Raw genomic sequence first — 25,007 nt, 5'->3', positions numbered from 1 at the left:
TCCCGCGCCCACGCGGCAGAGGGCGCGGGGAGCCCCGAGGCCGCCACCCAGGGGTCTCGCCGCTCAGCACGCTCGAGGGGGCGGCCCCGCGGCGCCCCGCGCTCCGGTACCCCGGGTGGCGCAGGCGGGCCCGGCCGCAAGGGGGCGCAGCGCGGGCGGGAGGGGCCGGCGGGGCGGGGACAGGTGCCGCGGGGCGGGCCGGGGCGGGGCGCGCGGCGGGGCGAGCTGACCCCCAAGGCCAGGCAGCCGCACGGCCCCGGCCGCAGAGCGCGGCGCCCAGCCCGCCCCACCGCGCCATGGCCCCGCGCGCCCGGCGGCGCCGCCCGCTGCCCGCGCTGCTCGCGCTCTGCGCGCTGCTCGGCCGGCTGCAGGTAAGGAGCCCCCGCGCGCTCCCCTCGCGCCCCGCGGGCAGCCGCCCCGGCCCCAGCCCCCCGAGTCCAGGGCCGCCCCGGCCCCAGCCCCCCGCGGGCAGCCGCCCCGGCCCCAGCCCCCCGCGTCCAGGGCCGCCCCGGCCCCAGCCCCCCGCGGGCAGCCGCCCCGGCCCCAGCCCCCCGCGTCCAGGGCCGCCCCGGCCCCAGCCCCCCGCGGGCAGCCACCCCGGCCCCAGCCCCCGCGTCCAGGGCCGCCCTGGCCCGAGCCCCCCGCGGGCAACCACCCCGGCCCGAGCCCCCGCGGGCAACCACCCCGGCCCGAGCCCCCGCGGGCAGCCACCCTGGCCCCAGCCCCCCACGTCCAGGGCCGCCCCGACCCGAGCCCCCCGCTCGCAGCCACCCCGGCCCGAGCCCCCCGCGTCCAGGGCCGCCCCGGCCCGAGCCCCCGCGCGCAGCCACCCCGGCCGGAGCCCCCCACGTCCAGGGCCGCCCCGGCCCGAGGTCCCCGCGCGCAGCCACCCGGCCGGAGCCCCCCGCGCGCAGCCACCCCGGCCCGAGCCCCCCGCGTCCAGGGCCGCCCCGGCCCGAGCCCCCCGCGCGCAGCCACCCCGGCCCGAGCCCCCCACGTCCAGGGCCGCCCCGGCCCGAGCCCCCCGCGCGCAGCCACCCCGGCCGGAGCCCCCCGCGCGCAGCCACCCCGGCCCGAGCCCCCTGCGTCCAGGGCCGCCCCGGCCCGAGCCCCCCGCGCGCAGCCACCCCGGCCGGAGCCCCCCACGTCCAGGGCCGCCCCGGCCCGAGCCCCCCGCGCGCAGCCACCCCGGCCGGAGCCCCCCGCGCGCAGCCACCCCGGCCCGAGCCCCCCGCGTCCAGGGCCGCCCCGGCGCTCACCCTTTCCGCGTCGGACGCCTCCTCCGGGGCTCCCGGGAGGGCTGGGGCGCAGGAGCAGCGATGCGGCTGGAGACTGGACAGAGAAGCCAGGGTTGAGGTTTGGGGGGCGCAGGGGGCGGCTTGGACGGTGGAAGGAGGGAGCGGGCGAATGGACGGTGTTGAGGCTCCGAGGGGGCAATCTCGGGACCCCAACATTCCGACACTAGCGCTTCCAAAAGCTCCACTAACTCACAGGCTTCGCTGTCAGTCGCTCTCCGAACATTTCTGCAGCGCCTACTACGTGCCTGCGCAGAGTAGGTGCTGCGGGGACGCAGCGCGGAAAACCCGCCCCCTCGAACAAAATAAGCCAGGGAGAAAATTTGCAGTCGCAGGCGGGCCCGCGCCGGGGAGCTGCGCCCCAAGCCCATCTGTCCCCGCAGACCCCTTGGATCCTGGGGTTCATTGCCTTGAGGTGGGCGTTGCGCCTCTGTCCGCCTGTCATTGAGGATGGGCCGTACTCGCCCCTCGGGGCCGTGTAGACCGTTCAGGGAGACCGAATGTGGCAGGTTCTTCATTAAAAACTGACATAAGGGTTTGGGTTTTGGGTTTTTCTGTTTGGTTTTACCCACCTTCCCCTCTGCTCCCCCCACAACCAGTTCAGGTTCTGGCCCAGCATAACCTTACAGTCACTTGTTCTCAGACCCCTTTGCTGATATTAGGACAAAATAGACTTTGCAACTGTCGTGGGGGGTGGGTGCCAAGGTGCAAGGGTGCTTCCAGCAGTCGGGAGCCCTGTTCTGGACCTGTCTTCGTGGGGCTGGAATGGCGAGCAGGCGCACTGGTGCATCGCCCTTCTGGAGCTCCCCAGGCCCTGTTGCACCCCGGGTCTCCCTCTTAGGGCTCATAAAGAGCTTCAGCATGAAGCACTGGGGTGCCAGAAAATGGGGTCCTCTCAAATGAAATTTCTTTTCTCAAATCTCAGTGCAGCTGTTGCATAAATATCGTCAGTCCCTGATGGTCGGCCCCCCTGGAGGGACCTTGGCTGGCAAGCCCTGCACCACAATACTATAAAAATCTTGTGTGTTTGGTAGTTTCTCGGAGGGTGGTTTTCTTGGTTTCAGCACTTTCAGATTTCCCTTCTCTGTTAAAATTGGCTCAGGGTGTTGGTAACGTGATGGGCCAGAATGGGCCAGAAGCCGAAAGACCCCAAGAGAGGCCCCTGTAGACTACTGTTGGGGGCTGAGGGGTGCCAGTCTTGGATTAGAGCCTTGACAAAAACAAGGGTAAGGAACTGCTTTGTGCTGGAGCAGAAACTCCTGAGGGAGATGGTTCTGTTTGTCACTGCTTGGACGGGCCTCTTGGAACCGCTGAGGGGGACGGAATCCGAGATGCCTCATGAAATTTGTCATTTGAAGCAGTTTAGGTGTTGCTTCACTGAGCGCTCAACAGGCCGGACAGGGTACTTACTATCTTATTTGAGCCAAAGAAGCAGCACCTTGCCACCTCCAAGAACCCAGACCAGACAGGGTTTAAAGAGCATCTCCCTGCAGGGAGAAGGTATTAGGGTCAGCTATTAACAGCTCGTGCACTCAAAGGAGACATTTTCAACAAGTGTTTCTTCTCCTGCCTTTCCCTTCAGGCCACTTGAGTGATTTGTGGTTTCTTTTGTTTTGTTTTTTGGGGTTTTTTTTGTTTTTTTTTTTTTCTTTCTTTCTTTCTTTTTTTCCCATAGCACCTTAACAGGAAACAGCCATGATTTGGGGGCAGTGCTTGCAAAGCATGTTGGGACGCTCCTCTGCTTAGTTTGTGCTCAGTCTCCCCAGGGGGAAACATTAACTCTGGAAGGTGAAGCTGGACTTAGTATTGCAGTTTCATCCCCCGGAGCTGCTGTGGCTGCTAGTGCTGTGTGTGTTCAGTCGTCACTGAACGACTGCCTTGGCCAGCCTATTCTGTTAGGATTCACGGTGTTTAGGGATTGCACTGGCAAACCATTGGTGTTAGTATCCTGCGCTGCGCAAGGACAGAAGACCCGGGAGGGGGTGAGGGAGGGACAGCAGGGGATGCTATACTGGTTTTATAAAATAATTGGCAAAAACTACTTGTAGAAAGTGCTCTATCTGCAGGTATTATATTTAGTTTCATTTACATTTTATGAAATTGATTCAAACTTCCCTGGAAGGCTCTAAGTTTTGGGTTTTTTTTTTTAAGATTTATTTTTCTTTATGCATACAAGTACTGGGGCATAGGCCAGAGATGGGGGGCAGGGGGAGGTTTGAGAGGATTCACCAGACACAGAGTGGGGAGCAGAGCAGGCAGGTATTACTGAAATACACTGCTGAGGGGAGCAGTGGGCAAGACAGGAGAGGTCTGCCACGCCCTGTGGGTCAGTTCCCTGGCCAGGGATTGAATTCGTGCTGCAGTGGGTGGCAATAGCTTGATAGCGCTGTGTTCCTAACCCCTGTGCCACCAGGGAGGCTGTAAGATTTGTCCATTAAAACAATTGTCTGGTTCTCGCTCTGCCTGTATGGATGAGAGAAACTTGTTTCCAGACGCAAGAATACTCACTCACAGATGATCACATTTTAAGTTTTTGTATTGACTGTTCTGTTATTTGGTCCAAGCAGGAAAATACAGAGGCAGGCCCTTCATGAAGGTAATTGATTATTCTGAGCCACGTCGATGCCCCGCAGACTGAGTCCTAAGGGTAGTTTATTCCTTCCCAGACTAACAGCATTTATGGTCTGAAGAACGCCACAGCCAGCTCAGGACATCCTGTGTCTGCAGGGCAGTCTAGACGGCGAAGCTGCCACAGTTATAAAGCAACAGGTGATAAGAGAGGAGAGAACGTGGGTGGAGAGGTGGGCAGAGGGCGCTGCTGAAGGAATCACGACTTCCACAGGAAGGATATTCAGGAGTGGGGTGTAGAGGGGGGTGGGCCCTCCAGGGTCAGAGAAAGAGGGATTCCAAGAAACAGGGGAGAAACCCCTTTTTCATCTGGAGGGGCTGGCGTGGGGCTAGGCCTGGAAGACTCGCGCCAAGAAGTAAAAAAAAATTAACATTTTTATGACTTTACAGATAGTGTAACACGCTTCATGCAGGAAACCCCACCAAGCAGACGGGCATAAAACCTTTACAGCCTTTGCGATAACGCTCGGCTGGCCCTGGCTGCGGTGGTTAGGGCAGACTCATCAGAAACCCAGGCCCCAGGCCCTGGAAAGGCCAGCGGGAGACCCCACAGAGGAAATCCCCGCGGGTGGAGAAGCGCGGGGCTGTGGGCTCAGGGGGCTCCCCACCCCGCAGTCTTCCTGCACCCCCACCCCAGCCCATCCTGACGGGCCGACCGAGCCGCCTGTTAGCTTTGGAGAAGCACAGAGCGGCGGCCGGCGGGCTCGTCCCCTGCGCCGGGCCGCGATGACAAATATCTCCAGTGCCTCCCTCATTATTTCCTCTCCACCACTTCCCCCCCAAAAGGCAAATCTGGAGCGTGAACACATTCTCTGTGTTGATAAGGAAATAGCTGCTTGCTTTTCTCAGTTATCTACCAGAAATTCTTACACCGGGAAAACTGAAACAATAAAGGTGTATCTTTGAAGGTCCATAAATCAGTGTTTTATGAGGCCACGAAAAGGGGAGTTCCAGCCAGGGCCTCCTTTGCAGGGAGTGTTGTTTTAAGGAGGTGTCGTGTGAACATTATCTGCCATGTCAGTATGAAAATTTCCCCCACTGTATTTTTGTATTTTTGAAGTGCACAGAAAAAAACGAGTATTTTTCCCAGCTGGTGGAGCGCAGCCTGGACGGTGTGGCAGGAGGGTCTTCTCCTGGTGTGGGCCCACAGGACCATCAGTGGCTACTCACACTCACTCCCCAGCACATCTGCCCTCTGGCAGGTGGCCTGCCGGGACCATCTCTCCACTGCACCCCCCCACCCCCGCCCTGACCCAATCACAGGGGACCATCCCAAGCTGGCACAGGCAGGACGGCACCGGCAGGGATTTTTCCCTGGCGCCTTTCCCTTCTCCTGGTTGGCAGGAAGGCCTCCCCTGTACTGTGTTTCCCTCTGGTTGCCAAGTGGGGGCTTCCTGGGCCCCACTTCTAGAAACCCCAGGGCGGGTTCAAGTCCTCTTTCTGCCTGAAAGCCACGAGTCCGAGGAAACCAAGAACGAGAGGGTGGCCTTGGGCAGAACAGAAGCCGCGGTCCCTCTGAAATTCTTAGTGAGCTTTTGAGGTTTGGCACCGAGGGGGCGGTGAGCGAGATCACACACACAGCCCCAGATCTGCTTGTCCTCATTCTGAGAGACGCGTTCAGCCTGCTTCCTGCCGGAGAGTCCTGCCCGCTCCCCTCCATCTCGGTCAGGGGCTGCCTGGTGCTGCTGTTCTCCAGGGAGCAGGTTCCACTCACAGCAGGGTCTCAGGCAGAGAGGCCGGGTAGCCCCCGCCAGCAGTTGGGAGCCGTGGACGATCCGTGTTTCTTTTGTGGGCCTTTGTGTTCCATGGGTGGCCATGTGCAGGGCAGGGCACTCAAGAGGGAGAAGCAAAAGAAACGTGTGTTCAGTGTCTTTATTTACAGCAACAAAGTGAGCAACTACTACGTGCAGGACACTCTGCCACCCACCGGCTGAGGAGACAGAGCCCGGGGCACAGCCCCGACATGTGCAGACAGAATGGAGAAGGGCCCTGTGCACGGGGCTGTGGCAGGGCCCGGCCAGCACAAACCCGCCCGCAGCCTCGGAGGGGGTGGGGCGTCCATTCCACCCCGTGCTGTGTGTGTGACTGAAGCACACAGGGCCAGCAAGGGACAGGGCCAGCATCTGAACTGGGGGTTCAAGAGCAGCTGGGCCGCAGCCGGCGGTGGGAAGGACAGCAGTGGCAAAACAGAAGCGTGTTTTTGGGGGCGCTCTAAGAAAGACGGCCCTCTGGCCTGCAGGGGCCTGCAGGAGAGGACCGAAGAACTTCAGGTGCACGTGAAACTGTTTAGATTTCCCCTCCACAAATGCTGGGCTGGTCAAGGACTCGGTCAGAGCAGTGTATTATGGGGAATTGTGCCCGCGGTTGGGACTGGCCATGGGGAGGGGGCCTGGGGGGCAGTAAGGAGGCCACTGTTCTGGTTGGGGAAGAGCTTGCAAAGGTTGAATCAGGTCGGGCAGGATGAGAGAAAGGAGAAGCCAAGGGCAGGAGTGATTTCAGAGCCGGTGGGGCCGTGCTAGGTGCCGGAGGCACAGGGCAAAGGATGTGGGCTGGATGGCCCTGTTATTTAAGACAAACATGTGGTAGATGTCAGAACAGAATTAGCTGACCATTTGGATTGTATCTGAAACGGTTTATGAAGCAGGGTCTGCCTTGGTGCCCACTCAGACTTGTTCAGGTTCAAGTGAAGAAGGGTTTCCCCTCCTCAAACAGTAAAGAAGGGAGAGGTTCAGGCTGATGCAGCCCAGCTGAATTGGCTTATCGTATTGGAGGCAGAGCCCTCTTGGAGATAAACAAGCTGAAAGCCCCAAGGCCTTGGATCCACGGGAAATTGTTCTGGAATTTAGCGCCATTTCCTGGCCGAAGGTGTGCTGGAGTCAGGCGTTCAGGAAGTAGGCAGAGCTCTAAAACTCAGGCCTGGAGAGATAACAGCCAGTGAGATCCCCAGGGGCGCGGGGTGGAGCAGGTGTGACCTGACCTGGGGTCTTCCCATGCGGGCCTGGGGAAGTCAGTGGCTCCACGCTTTTCAGCTGCGAGGTACACACTTTCCTGGGGCGTTGCTCTTGCATGCCATGAGAGCTTCCCTTCGCTGCCCAGCCCCTCTAGGCCAACCCCACCTCGCTTAGCAGGTGACCCAGAGGCCCGTCTGGCTCAGGCTCAGAGGGGCCAGCTTTCCAAGTGGCAGGAAGGACTGAAAACTACCCTTTCGGTTCATCAGCGTAATAATAACTCACTACATTTCCTGTTCAGTGTTGAGAGGACAAGAGCCACTTCCTCAAGCTAGCAGAAAATTGAAGACTTTCCATTAAAAATGAGGAAGAAAAACTAGCTTTTGGTGGATGCTGGAAGAGAGGACTGTGGGATTCGCCGAAATCCTTAGCCCCAGCCTCTCACTGCCTCTCCCACTTGGGACAGGAGTCACTTTGCTAAGGTGCTGATATTTTGAAAAAAAATATGTTACTCTTTCCAGTGCAGTTAGCAACTAACTTAAAAGTGGATGTAACACACCACAACTGCCAACTTCCTGTCCAGTTAAAAGAAACTTATGAGGAGGCCCTTTCCTGCTCTCAACTTTATACCCAAGAGATAAAAGCAGCATCACACAGGAAACTTTCGCGGTGATTGAGCATCCCTTCCATTTCTTAAAGCAGGAGCACCTATTTGCTTTGCCCCCATTAAGCCAGGTTCCTGGTTCAATAATTCCCAAATGGCAGGAACTCCCCTAAAGCAGACCTCAATCAATATGTCACAATTTGACCCAATTTCCTCAAATGTGTTCTTTACAGGGGTGAAGACCAGTTGGCCAATGGCTTCTTTCTATCTCTTTCTAATGTTGAGGATTGTCAGCCCACAACTTCCCCGGGAGAACTTCCTCCCTGGGGTTATTCATTCTATCTAGTTCCCTTAACCTCTCAGTAGGATTTTCTACCCCCTTTCAATGGAGTGGATACCAGTTTTGCACTTAATGACTTTTTGGGTAGTAGCCATTCTCCCAGGACTTTCTTTTATTAATGACAAAAACCAAAACCAAAACCCCTAAGATACTGTGGAAAACCTCTCAGCCTCTGCCCCCAGGAAGCCCCAATCTAGCAGGCAAGTGGAGCACTGTCTTTGTCTCTGGCTGGTCTGTGGGCCTGATCCACCAAGGAGGCTTGAGCGGGCTGCGGCGGGAGCACAGAGCCACAGAAATGGTTGAAGTGGGAAGCTGGGCAGGATGTTGATCTAGTTCTGAATGCGATGCCTAAGTGTTATAGGGCAGCCCCGATATTGAACGGGTTCCTGGCTGTGGGTCCTCACCCGCGCGCTTACAAGGGACTTAGGAATACTCCACTACAGGCACACACAGAAGGTTAATAAAAGGTTTATTTACAAGGGAAAAGGAAATAAGGAAAATGTACAACTCAGGGAGAAAATAGGGAAATAAAGTCTTTAATGCATCCTACCCAATCCGCCGACCTGGAAACCCAAAGTCACTCTCAGAGCTGGCCCGATGCTGCTAGCTGGCGGAGAGCCAAAATGGGGGACCCCTCCAAAGCCCACGTGTCTGGCTTTATACCAACCTGGCTGCTGAACCCCACCCTCAGGTCCCAGCCACCTTCCCTTGGGTGGGGATGGGATTTGGAGTTCCCAGTGTCTTTGGCTTTGGCCTGGGGTGGGGGTGGAGTCCACAAAACCTGTATGGAATTAGCTTTAGAACAGCCTTTTCTCCCTAACACAAGGGCAGAGAGCAGGGCGATCATAATATTCATCCTTCTCCTTCTGAGTTATTTCACTTAGTTAGCAGCATCCCCTCAAGGTCCATCCATGTTGTCAAATGAATGGCAGGGTTTCGTCTTTTTTATGACAGAGTAGTATTCCATCACCATTATACATTATACACATCTCCTTACTCCATTCATCTGTCCTTGAGCACTTGGCTGCTGTGAACATCGGGATGCATTTATCTTTCCAAATTAGTATTCTTAAATTCTTTGGCTAAATGCCTAGAAGTGGAATTGTTGGATCATCTGATAGTTCTATTTTTAACTTTTTGAGGCGCTTCCATACTGTTTTCCATAGTAACTGCACCAATTTACATTCCTACCAACAGTGGATGCATTCCTATTTCTCTACATCCTTGCCAACACATATTATTTCTTGACTTTCTGGGTAGTAGCCATTCTCACAGGACATTCTTTTATGAACTGTTATTAAGCAACAATAAAAATGCTGTGACTTTAAGGCTAATGGAGTTTAGACAGACCCCCGGGCGCTCTCAGCACAGGATCCCTGAGCCAGTAGATCCCTGACTCAGGAGGAAAAGAAGTGTGACCCAGTGAATCATCTCTTCCACTTCCTGAAGGTCTCAGATGCCTAAGCACCCCCACCCAGAAATGAGCTATGCCAGGTTTTGGCCTGGATGGTGGGTCAAGGCCTTGGAGCCCCAGGTGGTGTGCAGCTGACGTTATGTGTGGTTCTGTTGTCTTTTTAAACATTCTAATTACAGGGTATGCGGGGACTCCTCCCTTGGCCCAAACGTCCAGGTCTCCGATATTAATGTCTCCACCATGGCACAAACCTACGTGGTTCCCACATCTCACACCTCCACAGCTCTCCCTTAGGCACTAGAGGAAAGTCTGAATAAGAAAGAAGTTGGAGGTATGTGAAGCCTCTGGTCTGAGACCCGTCAGGTCTCCAGCTTTTAGTGGAAGTGAAATAGGGGCCACCATTGGGGCTTGGGGGGAGAGGAATAACCTGTGTTACCAATGTGTAATAGTAAGGGATCTAGAAACTTACCCCAAGCCCTTGACAATGGAATAAAAGGTATAGGGACAATGCTTGGGAGCACAAATGGAGTCTCTGTCTTAAATTTTAACCCAGTCATTTCTTTTTTCATTGAATTTTATTTTAATTTTTATTATTGAACACATTGTCTTTTCTTCGGAGTGCCACATGTGTCACTGGAAACCAGTGTGTAAAGGCTGGATCAAGCCCGCAGCTAACCACCCAGTGTCTTCACCTACTGCCCCCCTTGTCCCAACATACTACCCCCATCCCTTCTGGGAACCACCAGTATCACCCAGTAATTCCCAATGATCACCAGATTTAAAAAGTTGTCAATGAAACCATAAAAGATTTGCCTCTTTCTGATGGGCTTGGGTTTTCTCTGTCCCTGCCGGGTTCCCTGTCACTCAGCCAGTGAGGTCCCATTTATGTGTAAAACTACAAATGACCGGAGCCGTGGGCTGCACAGCCAGTCATCTCCACCCCGGGAGCAGCCCTCACGGGGATCAGAAGTGAGGGGGTGTGGAGGACCCACCCGCCTTTTGAGAAGGGGCCCTGCTCCCATGGGGGGGCTCGCTCCTGGCCCCAGCAGCCTCGGGGCTGGGTTGGGTGCTAGGTAGGCAGACCTGTGTTCCTCCCTGCGAGGAAAGCGAATTCAAGCCTGGGGAAGAGTTTCTCATCTCCATTTCACAACGCCCTCCACCCAGGGTGTATGTTTTGTTCCAGATCTGTGGAGTCTTTCCAAGTCCATGGTTGGGAATGTGAATTTGATTCAGAACGCGTAGGAAACTGTGAAGGTTTTCTGTAAAAGGATGTAGAGATCACATGGGCTTCAGGAAAAATGATTCATGAATGTAAGGAGAACAGGAGCCTCCACCGCCCGCCGAGGGGTGTTCTCGTCCACTTACCTCTGAGCATCTGAGCAAGTGGCTTCATCTCTGGTGAGAACCGGCGAGAGCAGAAATGTCGGGGCTCTCGCGGGGTGCCCCCCCAGGACCAGTTCTTCTTGCTCCCACCCAGGGTCAGGGTCCGGGTCCCCAGCGCTGGGGGAGGCGTCTCAGTGTCCACCACACGGGTGGGGGTGGCTGCATAGTGTTCTGCTGCTGGTCTTCGCCATAATCTCTGCCTTTGCGCCCCGAAGACCAGCAGTGGCAGAACCCCCTGGGAGCTGATTCAAAATGCCAACTCTGGGGTCTGCCCCAGACCTTCTACATCAGCATCTGGTTGTAGTCAGCTTTCCAGGTGATTCTTGTCCATGCGGAAGCACCAGGTTTTCCTCTGAGGATCAGAGATGGTCTAGACCCTTCCCTGGCCCCCAGGGGGCTACCAGCCATACAGGGCGGCCCCCAGAATGGAGGTGCTGTGGTGGCACAGGAGCCTGCGACTTTCATTACAGGAAAGAATGAGGAAGCCCTACTTGGGGCTCACAAGTTTTTTTTTTTTTTAAAAAGCATGGCAGGAAAAAAATCCTTTTTTATTCTCATTTTACTCTCACATTTGGAGAATAAAGGGACAGTCACTGCTGCCTTTGGAGATCGTGTTGAGTGATACTCAGGACAAGTCAAAGCCTTCCTAATGACTGTGTTTAGGAAACAAAGCTCCTTTCCGTTCCGGGGAGCCCACCTGCAAACTTTTTTCACTCTTTATCTCTCTGGTAGACAAAGAAACTTGCAATGAAAGTTTTGAAATGCAGGGTTATTTTTTTCCTCTCCCCTTGGGCTATATGTTTTCTTCTCAAGGTGCAGAGATAATAACTGCTTTGTGCACAAAGTTGGGAAGCGGGCTGGGCAAAAATCTATAGGCCTTTGATGGTTGCGTTGAGCACACTGCTTTCTTGGTAAGGAGCATACCTGGATCCAAGGTGGTGGGGGCGGGGAGACAGTGTTGATGAATCCATGAAGAAGCCACTTTCAAGAGAGCTTATAAGTCAGTTGTTTTAAGTTTGCTAAGCAAGCTATGGTCACAATTACTCTGCATTTTTAAGTTTTGGTGTTTTTAAATCAAAACTGATTTTAAAAGTCAGATGTGTGTATCAAGTCCCAAAAAATCTCATGGCACTATGGCCAAAGTAGAAAATTTTATATTGTGTATAGTTTATCACAATTCAAAATAAATTTTAAAAATCTTAGGGCAACGTGTCATCATGTCTGTCCAGGTAATGAAAATAACATGAAGTGCTTTGGTTTTAAACATTTATGGAGTGACAGCAGCGTCCAGTGACACATGCCTTGGATGGATTCTGTAAACCAGCTGTGGGACCTCATCTGCCGCTGCCCCTCACTGTGGTCAGACGGGCCTTCTTGCCTTGCCTCACCTGTCCTTTTCTAATGCCTTTTGCTCCTCCTCTTCCTGGCACCTGCTATTAATTTGGTTCCCTCTCTTTTTGCAAGTCTCTACTTCCCCCAGAAGCTCCCCATCATCATCCCACCACCTCACCCTGTTTTATTTTCTTTATCACAGTCATTCCAAGTAGGTTTCATTTTGTGGTTTTTTATTGTGGATTCGAATGGACTGTAGGGAAGGACTGTCTAGTATTTGTTCACCACACCTACAGTTGTCTCTGGTACCTATATATGTTCAGTCGATATTTATTTTTTTAAAGATTTATTTATGCACACAAGATCTGGGGTACAGGCCAGAGGTGTGGAGCAGTGAAAGGATTCACCAGAGACAGAGTGGGGAGCAGAACAGGCAGACTGACTGAAATACACTGCTGAGGGGAGCAGTTGGGCAAGACAGGAGAGGTCTGCTGTGCCATGTGGGTAGCTCCCTGGCCAGGGATCGAACTCGTGCTGCAGTGGCTGCAGATAGCTTCATAGGGCTGAGGCTTAACCCCTTGCACCACCAGGGAGGCCCCATGTTCAGTTAATATTTAAAGATTAAATGACTACATAATCATTTTAGGTAATAAACTCAGTAAACACTGTCTCATTTGAATACTAAGCCTCCCGGATTATTTTCCAGGGCACCATAGAGTTAGGCTCTTAAGAGTGGGAGTATTTTTATTAAATAGGAAAATCAGAAATTTCCTGCAAGAAGGTGAAAATGAATGCCTGGTCCTTAGCCCTTGAGACCAATTTGTCCTGCTTAATGGGTCAGTGCAGCTAAATCAGGTCCTGTGAACAGGTCCAGGCAAAATTAGGTTATTCCCTAAAAATGGCAAAGGACTGGACTAGACATTTCTCCAGAGAAGAGAGGCAGATGCCATCAGGCACATGAAGAGATGTGCAGCATCATTAGTCATTAGGGAAAGGCAAAGCAAAACCACAGTGAGCAGCCACTTCATCCACTGGGATGGTATCACCCCAAAACGGAAAAGTTTTGAGGATGTGGATAAGTTGGAATCCTGTATCTTGCTGGTGGGAATGCGTTGAAATGGGGAAGCTGCGATGGAAAACAGTTTGGCATTTCCTCAAAAGGCTAAACATAGAATCCCCATAGGACTCAGGTGTAGACGCCAAAGAACTGGAGACTGGGACTGAGGTATTTGTGCCAGTGTTCACGGCACAGGTGCGTGCATTTTCGCGAAAGCCCGGAGTGTCTCTGCAGACAATGGATTCTCATTCTGCCCTGGAAAGGGAGTTCTCACAAGTGTTGCACAAAGGGGAGTGAGAGACATTACCTAACCCAGATAAGCCAGACCCACAAAGACAAGCATGCCCACTGGGTCCCTGGGGGCCTCAGGTGCACAGAGACCAAAAGCAGAATCTTGAGGTTTGTAGGGACAAGAGGGAGGTGAGACTAGGAAGTCATTGCTTAATAGTTAGAATTTTTGCTTAAGGTGATAGGAAAGTGCTGGAATTAGTGGCGAAGGTTACACAGCCTGTGAACGTAACTACTGCCTCGGAACTGTACCTTTAAAAAGACTAAATGAATTAAATGGCTGAAGGGGTCCATTTTGTTATCTGTAGTTTATCACAATAAAAAAGTTTTTAATTAAAATGCTCCAAAATTAAAAAAAAAAAAAACCATTTGAAGGACAGGCATAAAAAGCCAAATTCAATGTCTCTCCACGGCAGTTTCTCACCCCGCTGGAATGAGCCACTATCTTTGCCTCCCCCAAATACAGTCAGAGATCTAGCCTGCTGCTTCGTGGTTTCCTCTCACCAGCTCTTCCCACAGCCCTTCCCCCATAAGGTCTGCAAGGAGTTTCCACTTTCTAACTGGCCTTCTGGTTCCGCCAGGCTTTGCAGTGATTTGCTGTGCTCCTAAAACCAGACCCACCTTTCTGTCACTATCTAGTGGCAGAGCACACCTGGAGTCACCCCTGGCCCCCACTGCTCCTCTCTCCCTGCCCTCACCTCACCAGACTCCCCCAACCCCTCCTGTGTGCCTCCCTGTCTCCCTGTGTGCCTTCCCCACCCTGGAGCTGGGGAGGATGCAGTCACCGGTCAGCAGGGCCCAGGCTGCCTTTCCTCTCCTTCCCTGCCCATGGCCGGTGAGGGGTGAAGCCAAGGATGTAGTAGTGGCCTTAACATGTGGGTCTCTGTCTGTTACACCTGTCTTTCCTCTCCACCTGTGCCATTTGGTGCTGGACCCTTTGAGGACCTGGATGGACTGGTTTCTTGAGTCCTCCACCACCCCAGTCTCTTGCGCAAGTAGGAGAGCTCAGGGAAGATGGTTTTGTAGGTGTGAAGAAAGCAGAGTTTTTTAAGAGACGGCTGCTTCCATTGTTAAACCATACAATTGATCAAAATATATCTTCTAGTTGTAATTCTGTGAAAAATGATTTTTACAAGAAAGAGGTGAATGACTCAGGCAGGGAATGACTGGACTACTCTTATTATTTGCACAATGAGTACATCAACTCACAAAACCTTTGTGGGGGCGAGGGTGTATCGGTGGAAAGGGGTTTGATTCATGCTTGTGGTTTTCAATGAGACCAGTAGCAGTTGGCCAACTGTGAGGAATGCCTTCGAGTTGGTGCTCTGAATACTCTCCCACTGGAAACACGTTCATAAAATGCATGTTTGGAGATGTACCAAGTATAAGCAGCAGATCCCTGGGGACAGCCATCATTTTCTTACAGTGTAGTCTCCAGCAGACTACACACATCTTTTTCTATTGTGCCAGTCAGAGAATTTATAAGCCTCACTTGGGGCAGAAGTCTTTTTCAAGAGTCTTGTATAAAATATATTTCTGTGAAATGAGTGATATTTTGAACAGGGAGTTTTCTGCTTCTGCTCTCTGCTTCTCTGTGTCCACTTGTGGTATGACTTAGACTGAGGACGTGGCTGGTGCAGCTTGGGGGCTCCAAGTTTTTCGTGTGTTCCATAATCAAGTGGTGTCCAGTGGGGGCACCCAGAGGTGCCCCACAGTTGCCCTTGGCTCTCTGTGTCTCTCTGACTTATAACAAATGATCTCAGTAGGGGTCTGTGTTCTGAAGCATGTGAAAGGTGAAGCTTTGGTTTGTACAAAAGAAAAATGAGTCTTTTTTTTTTTTTTCTGTAAGTCTGTAAGCTTAAAATTCTGTCTATCAAGTTTGCTGAAAATGAAAATGTCTGGAAGGACTTTCAGGCATCACTCGATGATGCCCTAGTTATCAGACATCATTGACAGATAGGATCAGCAGCCGCTTTATCAGCAGGCTCCCTGAGTACACTGTGCTCTCTGCCAAGCTCACATCACCCACTGAGCTCCCAGACAGAAAACCACTGAAGTGACGCAGGCACTTGTCACAATTTCAGTACCATGAGAAAGTGCTCTTTAGGTGAAATCAATGGCTTGCTAAAAAATAAATCCCTGATCAAAACCATTTTTTCAGTGGCTCAGCTGAAATACTCTGCCTCGAGCTCTGGCTTGTCCCACCAGGTTCACACCAGCAGGAGGTGTGCTCTGGAAAAAGGCAGGCCTTGGGAAACTTTCCACAATCCCGCTTTCTTTTTCCATCCTTGGACCTTCCGTGACATGCTCTTCTCCCTACCCCCGGGGCATGGCTGGAATCATTCTTACCTGCCCTTCTGCTCAGGCGTGCACAGCAGCATCCTGACCGCAGGTCAGGAGAGCCCAGGATCCTCCCTGCAACCTGCTAGGAAAGTGCAGAGAAGCAAAGCGAAGAATGCACCTTCATTTCCATTAAGCAGTGACACTTGCAGGTGCTGCGTGTGCAGGTGAATGCTGGGCACGTCTGAGCCTCACTGCAGCGGGCTGGGCAGTCACTGACCCCATTTTACAGGTGCATAGACTGAGGCTTTGAATTTGCTTTTCCTCCTTGTGCTCACATTGTAGAAATGTCCACTGTTTTATTAGAGAAACAGCAGGTATTCTGTGCAGGTCAGACTAGAAGCTCAATTCTGAGAACTGCCCTGGGCAAAACATCACCAGCCTGACCTCCTGGTGGGGGCTTCTGCTCCTTCCTCTCCACACCCAGGTATGTGCTCCCTTTGGGCAGAGGCCCAAGTTCTCCCAGCTTCTGCCTGAGCATGCTGGCATGCCAGACTTTATTTTAGTGTTTTTCTTTTTTCTATAGAAACCTGCCCTTTCTGGGGCTTCCCTGGTGGTGCAAGGGGTTAAGCACTGCACTATGAGGCAATCCACAGCCTCTGCAGCACGAGTTCTATTCCCGGCCGGCCAGGGAGAAACCACATGGTGCAGCAGACCTCTCCTGTCTCACCCACTGCTCCCCTCAGCAGTGTATTTCTGTCAGTCTCCCTGTTCTGTTCTCCACTCTGTCTCTGGTGAATCCTCTCACCCCCGGCATCTCTGGCCTATACCCAGAGCTCTTGTATGAATAAATAAATAAATCTTAAAAAAATCTTAAAAAAAAAAATAGAAACCTGCCCTTTCTGACTTTCAGGCTACAGATGACTCCAATGTCATTTCCCGTTCTGAGTTGTAGTGAGAAGCGAGGTGGTGCTTTCTTCTCTCCAACAACATGTGTGGCTGTCAGGCTCGAGACTAGAGGGGCATCTGGGAGCTCTGGAGGAAAGGAGTTAAGAAAGAGGCAAAGCTGAAAATGCCCACAGAACACTCCATTCAAATGACTTGCATTTTGACTCACTAATTTTTTTAGTACTTTTTTTATAGAAATAATATCGTATTGGGCCTCACCGGTGGTGCAGCAGTTGAGCGCTGGGTTGCGAAGCTGCCCACAGCCTCTGCAGCGCCGGTTCGATCCCCAGCTGCTCCCCGGCCACCGGAGGAGGGTCCCACATGGCGCGCAGACCTCTCCTGCCGCCCGCTGCTCCCCTCAGCAGTGTACTTCGGTCCTTCTGCCTGCTCTGCTCCCCGCTCTGGCTCTGGTGAATTCTCTCACCCTCCCGCGCTTCTGACTGGACCCAGTGCTTGTATGAATAAATAAGTCTTTAAAAAAAAATGGGAATGCTTTTTAAAAAAAAAGAAATAATATCGTATTACATCAGGTCTTCGTCATTGAGAGTGAGCATGTATTCCATTAAGTTCACCACTTGCAGTCCAGAGCGACCCTTCACCCTCCCACTGACCACTTTTTCCCTACTTCCCCTCCTTCCCTTCCTGGTAGCCACGAATTGGTCTTAGAGTCCAAAGGTTTATTTTGCTTTTATTTCGTTCACCTGTTTGTTTTCTCGCCATGCCACGTATGAGTGAAATCATACCCTGTTTCTCTGACTTATTTTACTGAGCTCAGTTCCCTCCAGGTCCAACCATGTTACCACCAAAGGCAGGATTTCATCTTTTTCTTTTCCCTCCCGTCTGCACATCTGTATCCACTCGACCATCAGCGAGCTCCTGGAGTGTTTCCACCTCTGCTATAAATAGTGCTGCAGTAAACATGGTGGTGTGTTATGTTTCTGAATTAGTGTTTTTGTATTTTTTTGGGTAAATACCCAGAAGTGGGATAGTTGGATCTTATGACATTTCTATTTTTAATTATTGTGGAATCTCTACACTGCTTTCAATAATGGCTGCCAAGTGACACTCCTGCCAACAGCGTCTGAGGGTTCCCTTCTTGCCACATCCTCCCCAACGCTTGTGTTTCCGCTAACAGCCATTCTCACAGGTGTGAGGTGCTATTTCATTGTTGTCTTCTTGTGATTCTCTCACAAAAGAGACAATGAGCATCTTTTCATGTGTCCCTCGGTCATCTACATGTCGTCTTTGAAGAATTATCTATTGAGATCCTCTGCCCATTTTTCAATCCAGTTTTTTTAATTATTGATTTGTATGAAGTCTTTATATATTGGATATTGGCCTTTTATCAGATGTATGATATACAAATATTTTCTTCATTTACTTGGATGTCTTTTTGTTTCAATGAAGTTTCTTTCGCTGTGTAGAAGCTTTTTGATCTGATAAAGTCTCATTTGTTTTTTGTTTGTTTGTTTTGCTTCCCTGCCATTACCTGGCTCAGTCATCAAAACTCTTATTAGGGGGAGAAACTTAGATGCTCTCTTTGGCCTGTTCTCCAGCTCACTGAGGAAAAAAAAAGACATTCTTGGAAATGGCAAGAAGTGACAGCACTTACGTGGGTCACTCTAACCTACTAATGCCACCTTGTATTTGCTTGTTGTTTGTTTCTAAAAACGAATGCTTCCAAGAGAAACAATTTCCTGGCACAGAGCTGGCATAGTGAAGCAGCTGTCTTGGTTCTGGGTACACAGGTCTCTAGTGTTTATCTGTGTTTTAATCTGGGTAGAATCAGTTTCAGTGGTGACTTACTTTAAGGGTATTTTTTTCAAGTGCTAAGGTACTATTAAGTGACGTGCTATTTTCACATTTAATAGTTCTCTCCTGACAAAAACCACATCTTTCATTTCCACGTAATATTCAGAAATGTAATATCATCCTTTCATAGATCGATGGCCAAATTCTCAAATACAGTCACGGATTATATTTTATAAAGTGAAATCTATGGAAAATCCCTCACTTGCTCTTCTGAGATGGATTCTTTTCCCCTTGACTTGACAGAAAGGATCAAGCTTCTTTCTGCCTCATGTGTGTCAGCGTGAATTTTCAGTAGAGCAGGAAGGTAATTTTAGCACCTGTGATGGTTTTCGCAATGATTGGGTCAATTCACAGAACAAAAAAATAAATATTTAAGTCAGCCTTCCCTACGGAATTCTAAATACAGACTCCCTCGTCTCTGTAGCTGCCTTCATGGATGTGTTCTGCTTCCTCAGATTCGTTAGAGCTTTTCAGAATTAGACCCTGCCTGATTTTGCATCGAGAAGTAAATCCGTTTAGCTTTATAAAGAGAATTTTTGATTTTCTTCATTACCTTCCTCCTGCCTCCCAAAGCTTTGCATGGGCTGTGGATAGGCGTCTCCAAAAGAGACTGTCAGGTGTTCAAGCCAACACCAGGCTGTCTGCCCTTATGCCCCACAGAACACAAGAAAGTGAAGCAACAGAAGGCAAACAAACATTGTCTTGCCTTTTTAACTCTTTTTAAAAGATTTTCCAAGGAATTTATAAGGGGTGGGGATGAAAGGACGTTTGCTATAAACACTCTCCAGTACCCTCCTAGTCTGTTAGAAAACAAAAGTTAGTTGATGTCAGTTTTGTGGGCCAACATTACTGTTTATTATTGAAAACTATAGGACTCTGTCAACACATCCCTGTTTTTTCTAACAAGACTTCTAAGTATTCCAAATTAAATTTTGGTCCCCCAAAACACAAGCATTGGCCCCAGCTGGCCTGCAAGGCAGCTGTTATAGAGATGTGTCCCCGAAATGGGTAACAAGCTGCTATTATATCCTTAGAAGGATGCAGGAGAAAATGGCCAAACTAGTTACCTTGGGGTAAGGGCGGGAGACACTTATGATAGGCGGGTAAGAGACTTTTCTTCAATGTCTGTTTGAATTTGAATTTGAATTCAAATTGAATTTTGTGTCATGTGATTGTATTCTTCATTCAATAAATAGACATTTTTAAAGCAGGTCTACTTTATTATCTTAGTGGAAATAGCTGTGGTCCATAAGCTTTATTGATTTAGAAGGGAAAAAGGCAATCATAAAGGCAAACCAGAAAGAAAAATCTAAACAACTAAAAGTTTGTATCAACTCAGTTACCGGAGGCCTGCCATTGCCATATCTTGGACAAAGAAAAGAAATTGTAGGTGGCTGACAAAAATCACTCTGTTAACCGAGTATCTGCAGGCTAAATTCTTCTATTCGCTGGGAGATTACTTCTGTAACATGGAAGCAGGAACATGTTTTCACAAGTTACTGCCTTACGAGGCTCGCCATCTCTAGTAAGAGCCACCACCGCACCGCATTGGGAGCTTGGCCTTCGAGAATTGGGTCAGGCCGAACTTCGGAGTAGTTGGAAAGGAAAACCTGAAGAGCCCAGCGAGCACCCCGTAGGAAAAAGAAGGGATCCCAGTAGGAGACCAGGGTCCCATCCAATTGACTGAAGGACATTCCTTCATGCACACACAGAAATGGCCTTCAGAGGGTGCAGTTGGGAGGCCACACAGGCAGAGGGAAATTGGCAGAAGGAGACTCAGCACAGGTTAACTGCACACAAAGCACAAGTGGAGGGACTTGGGGACTTGGAATCTGGGAGTCGCTGTGACCTGCGTCATGGACTTCCAGGGGAAAGGCAAAAAAAAAAAGCAAGCTGGGCCGGAGTGTCAGCTACAGACGAGGGACCGCCATGGGGGAGGGCGCCTGTGAGCCAGATCTGGAATAGGACCAGCACAGGTGGCATCACCTGCTGGGAGAGGGTGCAGCAGAGGGCTGGGTCTCTGCAAGTGGAGGAAAAGCAAGTTGGACACATGCCAGGAAGGAAGGAGGAGAAAGGACCACAAAGTCCTCTTGGGCCTTCCCCGGAAGGTGAGGGCATCCTGATGAGAGTTTTCCCAATTTTTTTGTTATGTGTCCCCAAACCACGTTTCCTTAAACAGACCTATGTGTGTTGCCCTTGAAGTGTCCTCTTTATTTTCATTTTGAAGACGCACAGGTGTGCTGCAAGGATGTAACTGGAGACAAAGGTGGGCTCTGTTTCAGATCAGCCCCAGATATTTCTGCCTCCTCGCAGCAAATTTCCCAGCAGCACAATTACTGCTGCTCCTCAAGAAGTCTGTAATCCTGTTGCTCTGTCAGGTCGCTACGTCACTGTGGGGGTGATGGAATGCTCTGGAATTAGATAACTGGTGGTCACACAACCCTGTCAATACCCTAAAAACCACAGAATGTCACCCTTTTAAAGAGTGAATTTTGTGGCAGGTGACTTATATCTCAATTTTTTAAAAAGAAGAAACGTAAAATGGCTGTAAGCTTAGGAGAGAGAAATGGAGTCAGAGGAATAATCTGTGAAACCTGTTTAAGAGCTGGGACATCTGGTCACCGGTGATTTCTGTGACTTTGCCAGGAGGTATAAAGCTCTTGGGTGAGACACGGCCGGGCTGAGGGAATCACAGCCTCACTGTTAAATGTGTAGACAAACCGTCCACATGTTCTGATCAGACGATGCTCGACAGGAACCAGACCTCGGAGCCCAGGACTCAGCCAGGAGCATCTGACAGTGCTGCTAAGCAGCTGCTTTGGGACGGCCCTTTCACCAGATCCCCCTAAAAAGAACTCTTCTGCCTGTGTAACAACCAGAGGGTTTATCTCCCGGAGGCAATTGTGACTTGCTTATGGGTCAGAAGCAATTGATAACCTTGACCATCTGCAATTCGACCAACCACATATCCCCCTAGTTGGCCTTCGGCAGCGGCATTGCAGTAGGACTCACAGAGCACTGGGCTCAGGATGGTCCTGTTTGTCAGGCAAAATTTGCACCGGCCACTTCAGCTGTGCCATTTTGCCTCTGTTCATCGAACACTCACATCCATTACTGTGCCAGGCGCAGAGAAGGCGGCACCTGTGTGGAGAAGAAAGGGTGCCCATGAAAACAAGGGAACAGGAGACCAGAAAGGAGGGGTGGGTGATTTCCGTTGAGTCTTCTTATGCTCCCAGGCGCACCACACTCTCCTCCTGACCCTATTGCACGGTGAGGACAGGGGAGCCCCCGAAGGTATTTTTCCTGGTCCACGGGCACATTAGCCAGGCCTGGAAATCAAAGTCCAAATACAACCTTCTTGGCAACCAAGCCCAGAAGCACTTGGACCTTCTCACCCACCTCCAGGCCACCCGGTCCCACCCCACCCCCTCCTGCAAGCCCTTTGTCAGGCCAGCTGAGGTCAGAGAGGTCCAAGCTGGCTGCATCCCCCACCCACTCAGCGGCCTTGGCTTCCTGGGTGTGGTGCTCCTAATAAAACTTGCTGCCCTGTGGGTTAGCTCCTTGGCCGGGGATTGAACTCAGTCCGTCCGTCAAGGTGATAGTGAGTTTTCTATGCATAAGTAAAATAAACCCTTAAAAAAAATTGCTTCCCAACTGAGATGTTTTGAGGCTTCTTCTAAGTCATATTGTTCGTGCACCTTCCAGGGAAGCTCTTTCACATGCAGATGGAGGCCCTGAGCTGTCCTGGGTCTGCCCCCATGCTGCTAATGTGTCCATGCCCACCCTACCCCACCCCACATGCCCTTCAGACCTCAGTGCCTCTGAACTGTTCTGAAGAATGCCAAAGCCTGAGTTGGAAGAGATGCATGCCCGCCTGTGTTCACTGGAGCACTAATTACCACAGCCAAGGTGTGCAGACCAGCTAAGTGCCCAACGGCAGGCGAGGGAATAGAGGACGCGGTCTGTATGCACCAGGGAATATTACTGTGCTGTCAAAACAGATGAACACTTGCCATTGGCGACAACATGGAAGAGGGAAGAGAAAGACAACCACCGGGTGATTTCACTCATGTGTGACACACAGAAAACGAAACAGAGGAGCTGGCAAATCTAAACCCCAGCAAACCTTAGAACTCTGACTGCAGAATTGAGCTACCTGAGGGGAGGGGGCAGGAAATGGGAGAAGAAATGGGAGGGGCCCCATGGACTGGTGGGGGTTAGGGGTGCGTTGGTGGTGTGTGTGGCACGGAAAACATACACCTGACGAGGTGTGGACCTGCACCCCTAGCTCTTCTACAGCGTTGGAAAGCACCATCACCTCAGTGAAAAATAATATGATTAAAACATACCAAAAAAGTCTTGCTTGCCTCTTCCCTCTCGCCACTCGCCAGCCCCTTATTCCTCATCTGGCCGGCTCTGTTTATCACCTGAGCTGCTTCAGCTTAGGTGGGGCCGCCTGTGCCCTGGCGTGAGCTCACCGCTTGACTGTAGGCCCTCAAGGGCGAGGCTCCCATCTGTGGCTCACCTGGCCCTCAGCCATCTGGGCTCTAAACCTAGCGAATCCCCGTTCTAGCCTGCGTGGCTGTAGGAGTGTTTGTTGAGAAACTGATGAAGAAAAGCTTTTCTGCAGCAAACCTAGAAGAAAGTGGTCATGGGGGACTTGGCCTTGTTTTGGTTGCTCACTCAGATTTGGAAATGAATGCTGCGTTAGAGTCACACAGAAAGGAAGCAGAGGCCCCCGAAGCTGGCCGCTTGTCTGGGCACCTCGGCTAGCAGGTGGCCAGGCTCCTGGCTCCAAGCCCACCCGGTCCCAACAGCACCGTGCTGCCCGCCTTTGTGGAATCTCCCGCAAGTTCCACATTTAAAAGATCAGCAGTATTAAATGCCAGTTAAAAATCAGAGAGAGCTGGTAAGCCCAAATGTGGCTTCCCCAGCTGCAGCACATCCTCAGGGGCCTTGTCACGTTTCTCCTGCTGTTTTCTGACCCAACTTGATGAAACACTGTCACCACATGAGACACAGAAGTGGCAGCGATTGTGTGTGTGGCTCACGCAAAGCTGTTTTCAAGCGGCTGTGGATGATGCGTGTAAATCTTCCCTTCATCCGGTGTATTATCCAGAGCATAACCACATTAACTTCTGAATGCTTTCTTGGATTTTCAAACCAGTATCCGTTTATGCTTTGTACATTTTTAGAGGGACATGGGCTAGAATAGGAAAGAGACATTTGGGAGGGCGGGGGTGGAGGGTGATGCTACCTAGAGCACGGTAAGGGTGTGTGTGGATTTTCTTACCGCTTCCAGAATGTACAACAGTGGGTGACTTTTTGTTTTACCCAGAAAGACCTTCTATGTCCTCACTACCTGATGTCAATTTTCCTTTCAGGTGACTTTGCAGATCACCCCTCCTTGCACCAGTGAGAGGCATTACGAGCATTTTGGACGATGCTGTAACAAGTGTGAACCAGGTGTGTACCTCCTGCCACCTTTCATTGCCCCTCAAAGTTGGGCCGGGCTTTTGTTACCTGTGTTTTCACCTAAGGAATGATTTCTCTACTGTCCGAGGAAAAACACACATTGGGTAGACTCTTGATCGGTGGCGGCAGGTGGTGGTGGCTGTCGCTCTGAAGACAAAAATCTTTCCCTAGATAAAATCACTTAAAAATCCAAAGCAGTTTCAGAAACTGGATTAATTCCTTTTGGTACACAGCTCACCAAAACCCTATTTCTCAAGATGGCAGGATGGTTTTTAAAACCATATTTTATCATTCAAAACTCTCAAGATAGGAAATGCAAAATATAAAATACTTATTTAAAATTACTATTTTCACACGTTGTTGGGGGGCATTCCTGGAATTGCTGCTGCTGAAGTGGGCCCCTGCCCTATTGACCTCCCCACGCACCTGCCGCCGGAGGTGGACTGAGCCCCAAGTCCATGGGCCTCGCCCATCACTCGAGAGGGAAGGGGATCTTTTTTTTTTAATTTGAATTTATTTTTTTTAAATTTATTTCTATTTATTTATGCATGCAAGATCTGGGGTGTAGGCCAGAGGTGTGTGGGGTGAGAGGATTCACCAGAGACAGTGGGGAACAGAACAGGTGGATTGACTGAAGTACACTGCTGAGGGGAGCAGCGGGCGAGACAGGAGAGGTCTGCTGTGCCATGTGGGTTGCTCCCTGGCTGGCCAGGGTTCGAACTCATGCTGCAGTGGCTAGCGGTAGCCTGATAGCACTGAGATTTTAGCCCCTGTGCCACCAGGGAGGCCCTAAATTTATTTTCTTATATTGTTGTTCACTTTTGTACACTATTTGATTTCTGCCCTCAAGTGTAGTCCCCATAGATCTCCACCAGCATAGCCCCTGTGACCATCACCACAGTCCCTTGGGCTCTTCCCCCCCATTTGACCCCTCGCTTCCCCTCTCCCCTCCGGATGCCTCAGTTACGGTGAGCTTGCAAGTTCTGTCCTTTTCCTGGTCCTTTGTTCCGTGTTCCCATAGTCCACCTATAAGTGAAACCATTTGGTGTTTCTTTTTTCCTTCTAACTTAGTTTGCTTAGCAAAGTCCCTTCCAGCTCCATCCATGTTGCTGCAAACGGCATGAGTTTATCGGGGGCGGGTGTCTTTGAGGAAACTGTAGTGACCTTATAGCAGACCCTTCAGGTAGTTCAGCTACAAGTTTA

At 51.1% G+C, this 25,007-nt stretch overlaps 1 protein-coding gene across 1 annotated transcript in view; it reads left to right on the top strand.

The window, feature by feature from the left end:
* The first annotated feature begins 296 nt into the window (after nt 1-296).
* Nucleotides 297-25,007, top strand: part of TNFRSF11A (TNF receptor superfamily member 11a) — a 51,905-nt gene continuing 27,194 nt past the window's right edge. Inside the window, exons 1-2 of the mRNA XM_054694628.1 lie at nt 297-371; nt 23,714-23,795. Coding sequence (XP_054550603.1) covers nt 297-371; nt 23,714-23,795 — 157 coding nt within the window. The remainder of the gene's footprint in view (nt 372-23,713; nt 23,796-25,007) is intronic.

This window comes from Talpa occidentalis, unplaced genomic scaffold (assembly GCF_014898055.3).
Source record: "Talpa occidentalis isolate TD23 unplaced genomic scaffold, MPIMG_talOcc4v2.1 talOcc4.13, whole genome shotgun sequence".
Lineage (NCBI taxonomy): Eukaryota > Metazoa > Chordata > Mammalia > Eulipotyphla > Talpidae > Talpa > Talpa occidentalis.
Note: the sequence above shows the minus strand (reverse complement) of the source record. Positions and strands in the feature narration are given on the sequence as shown.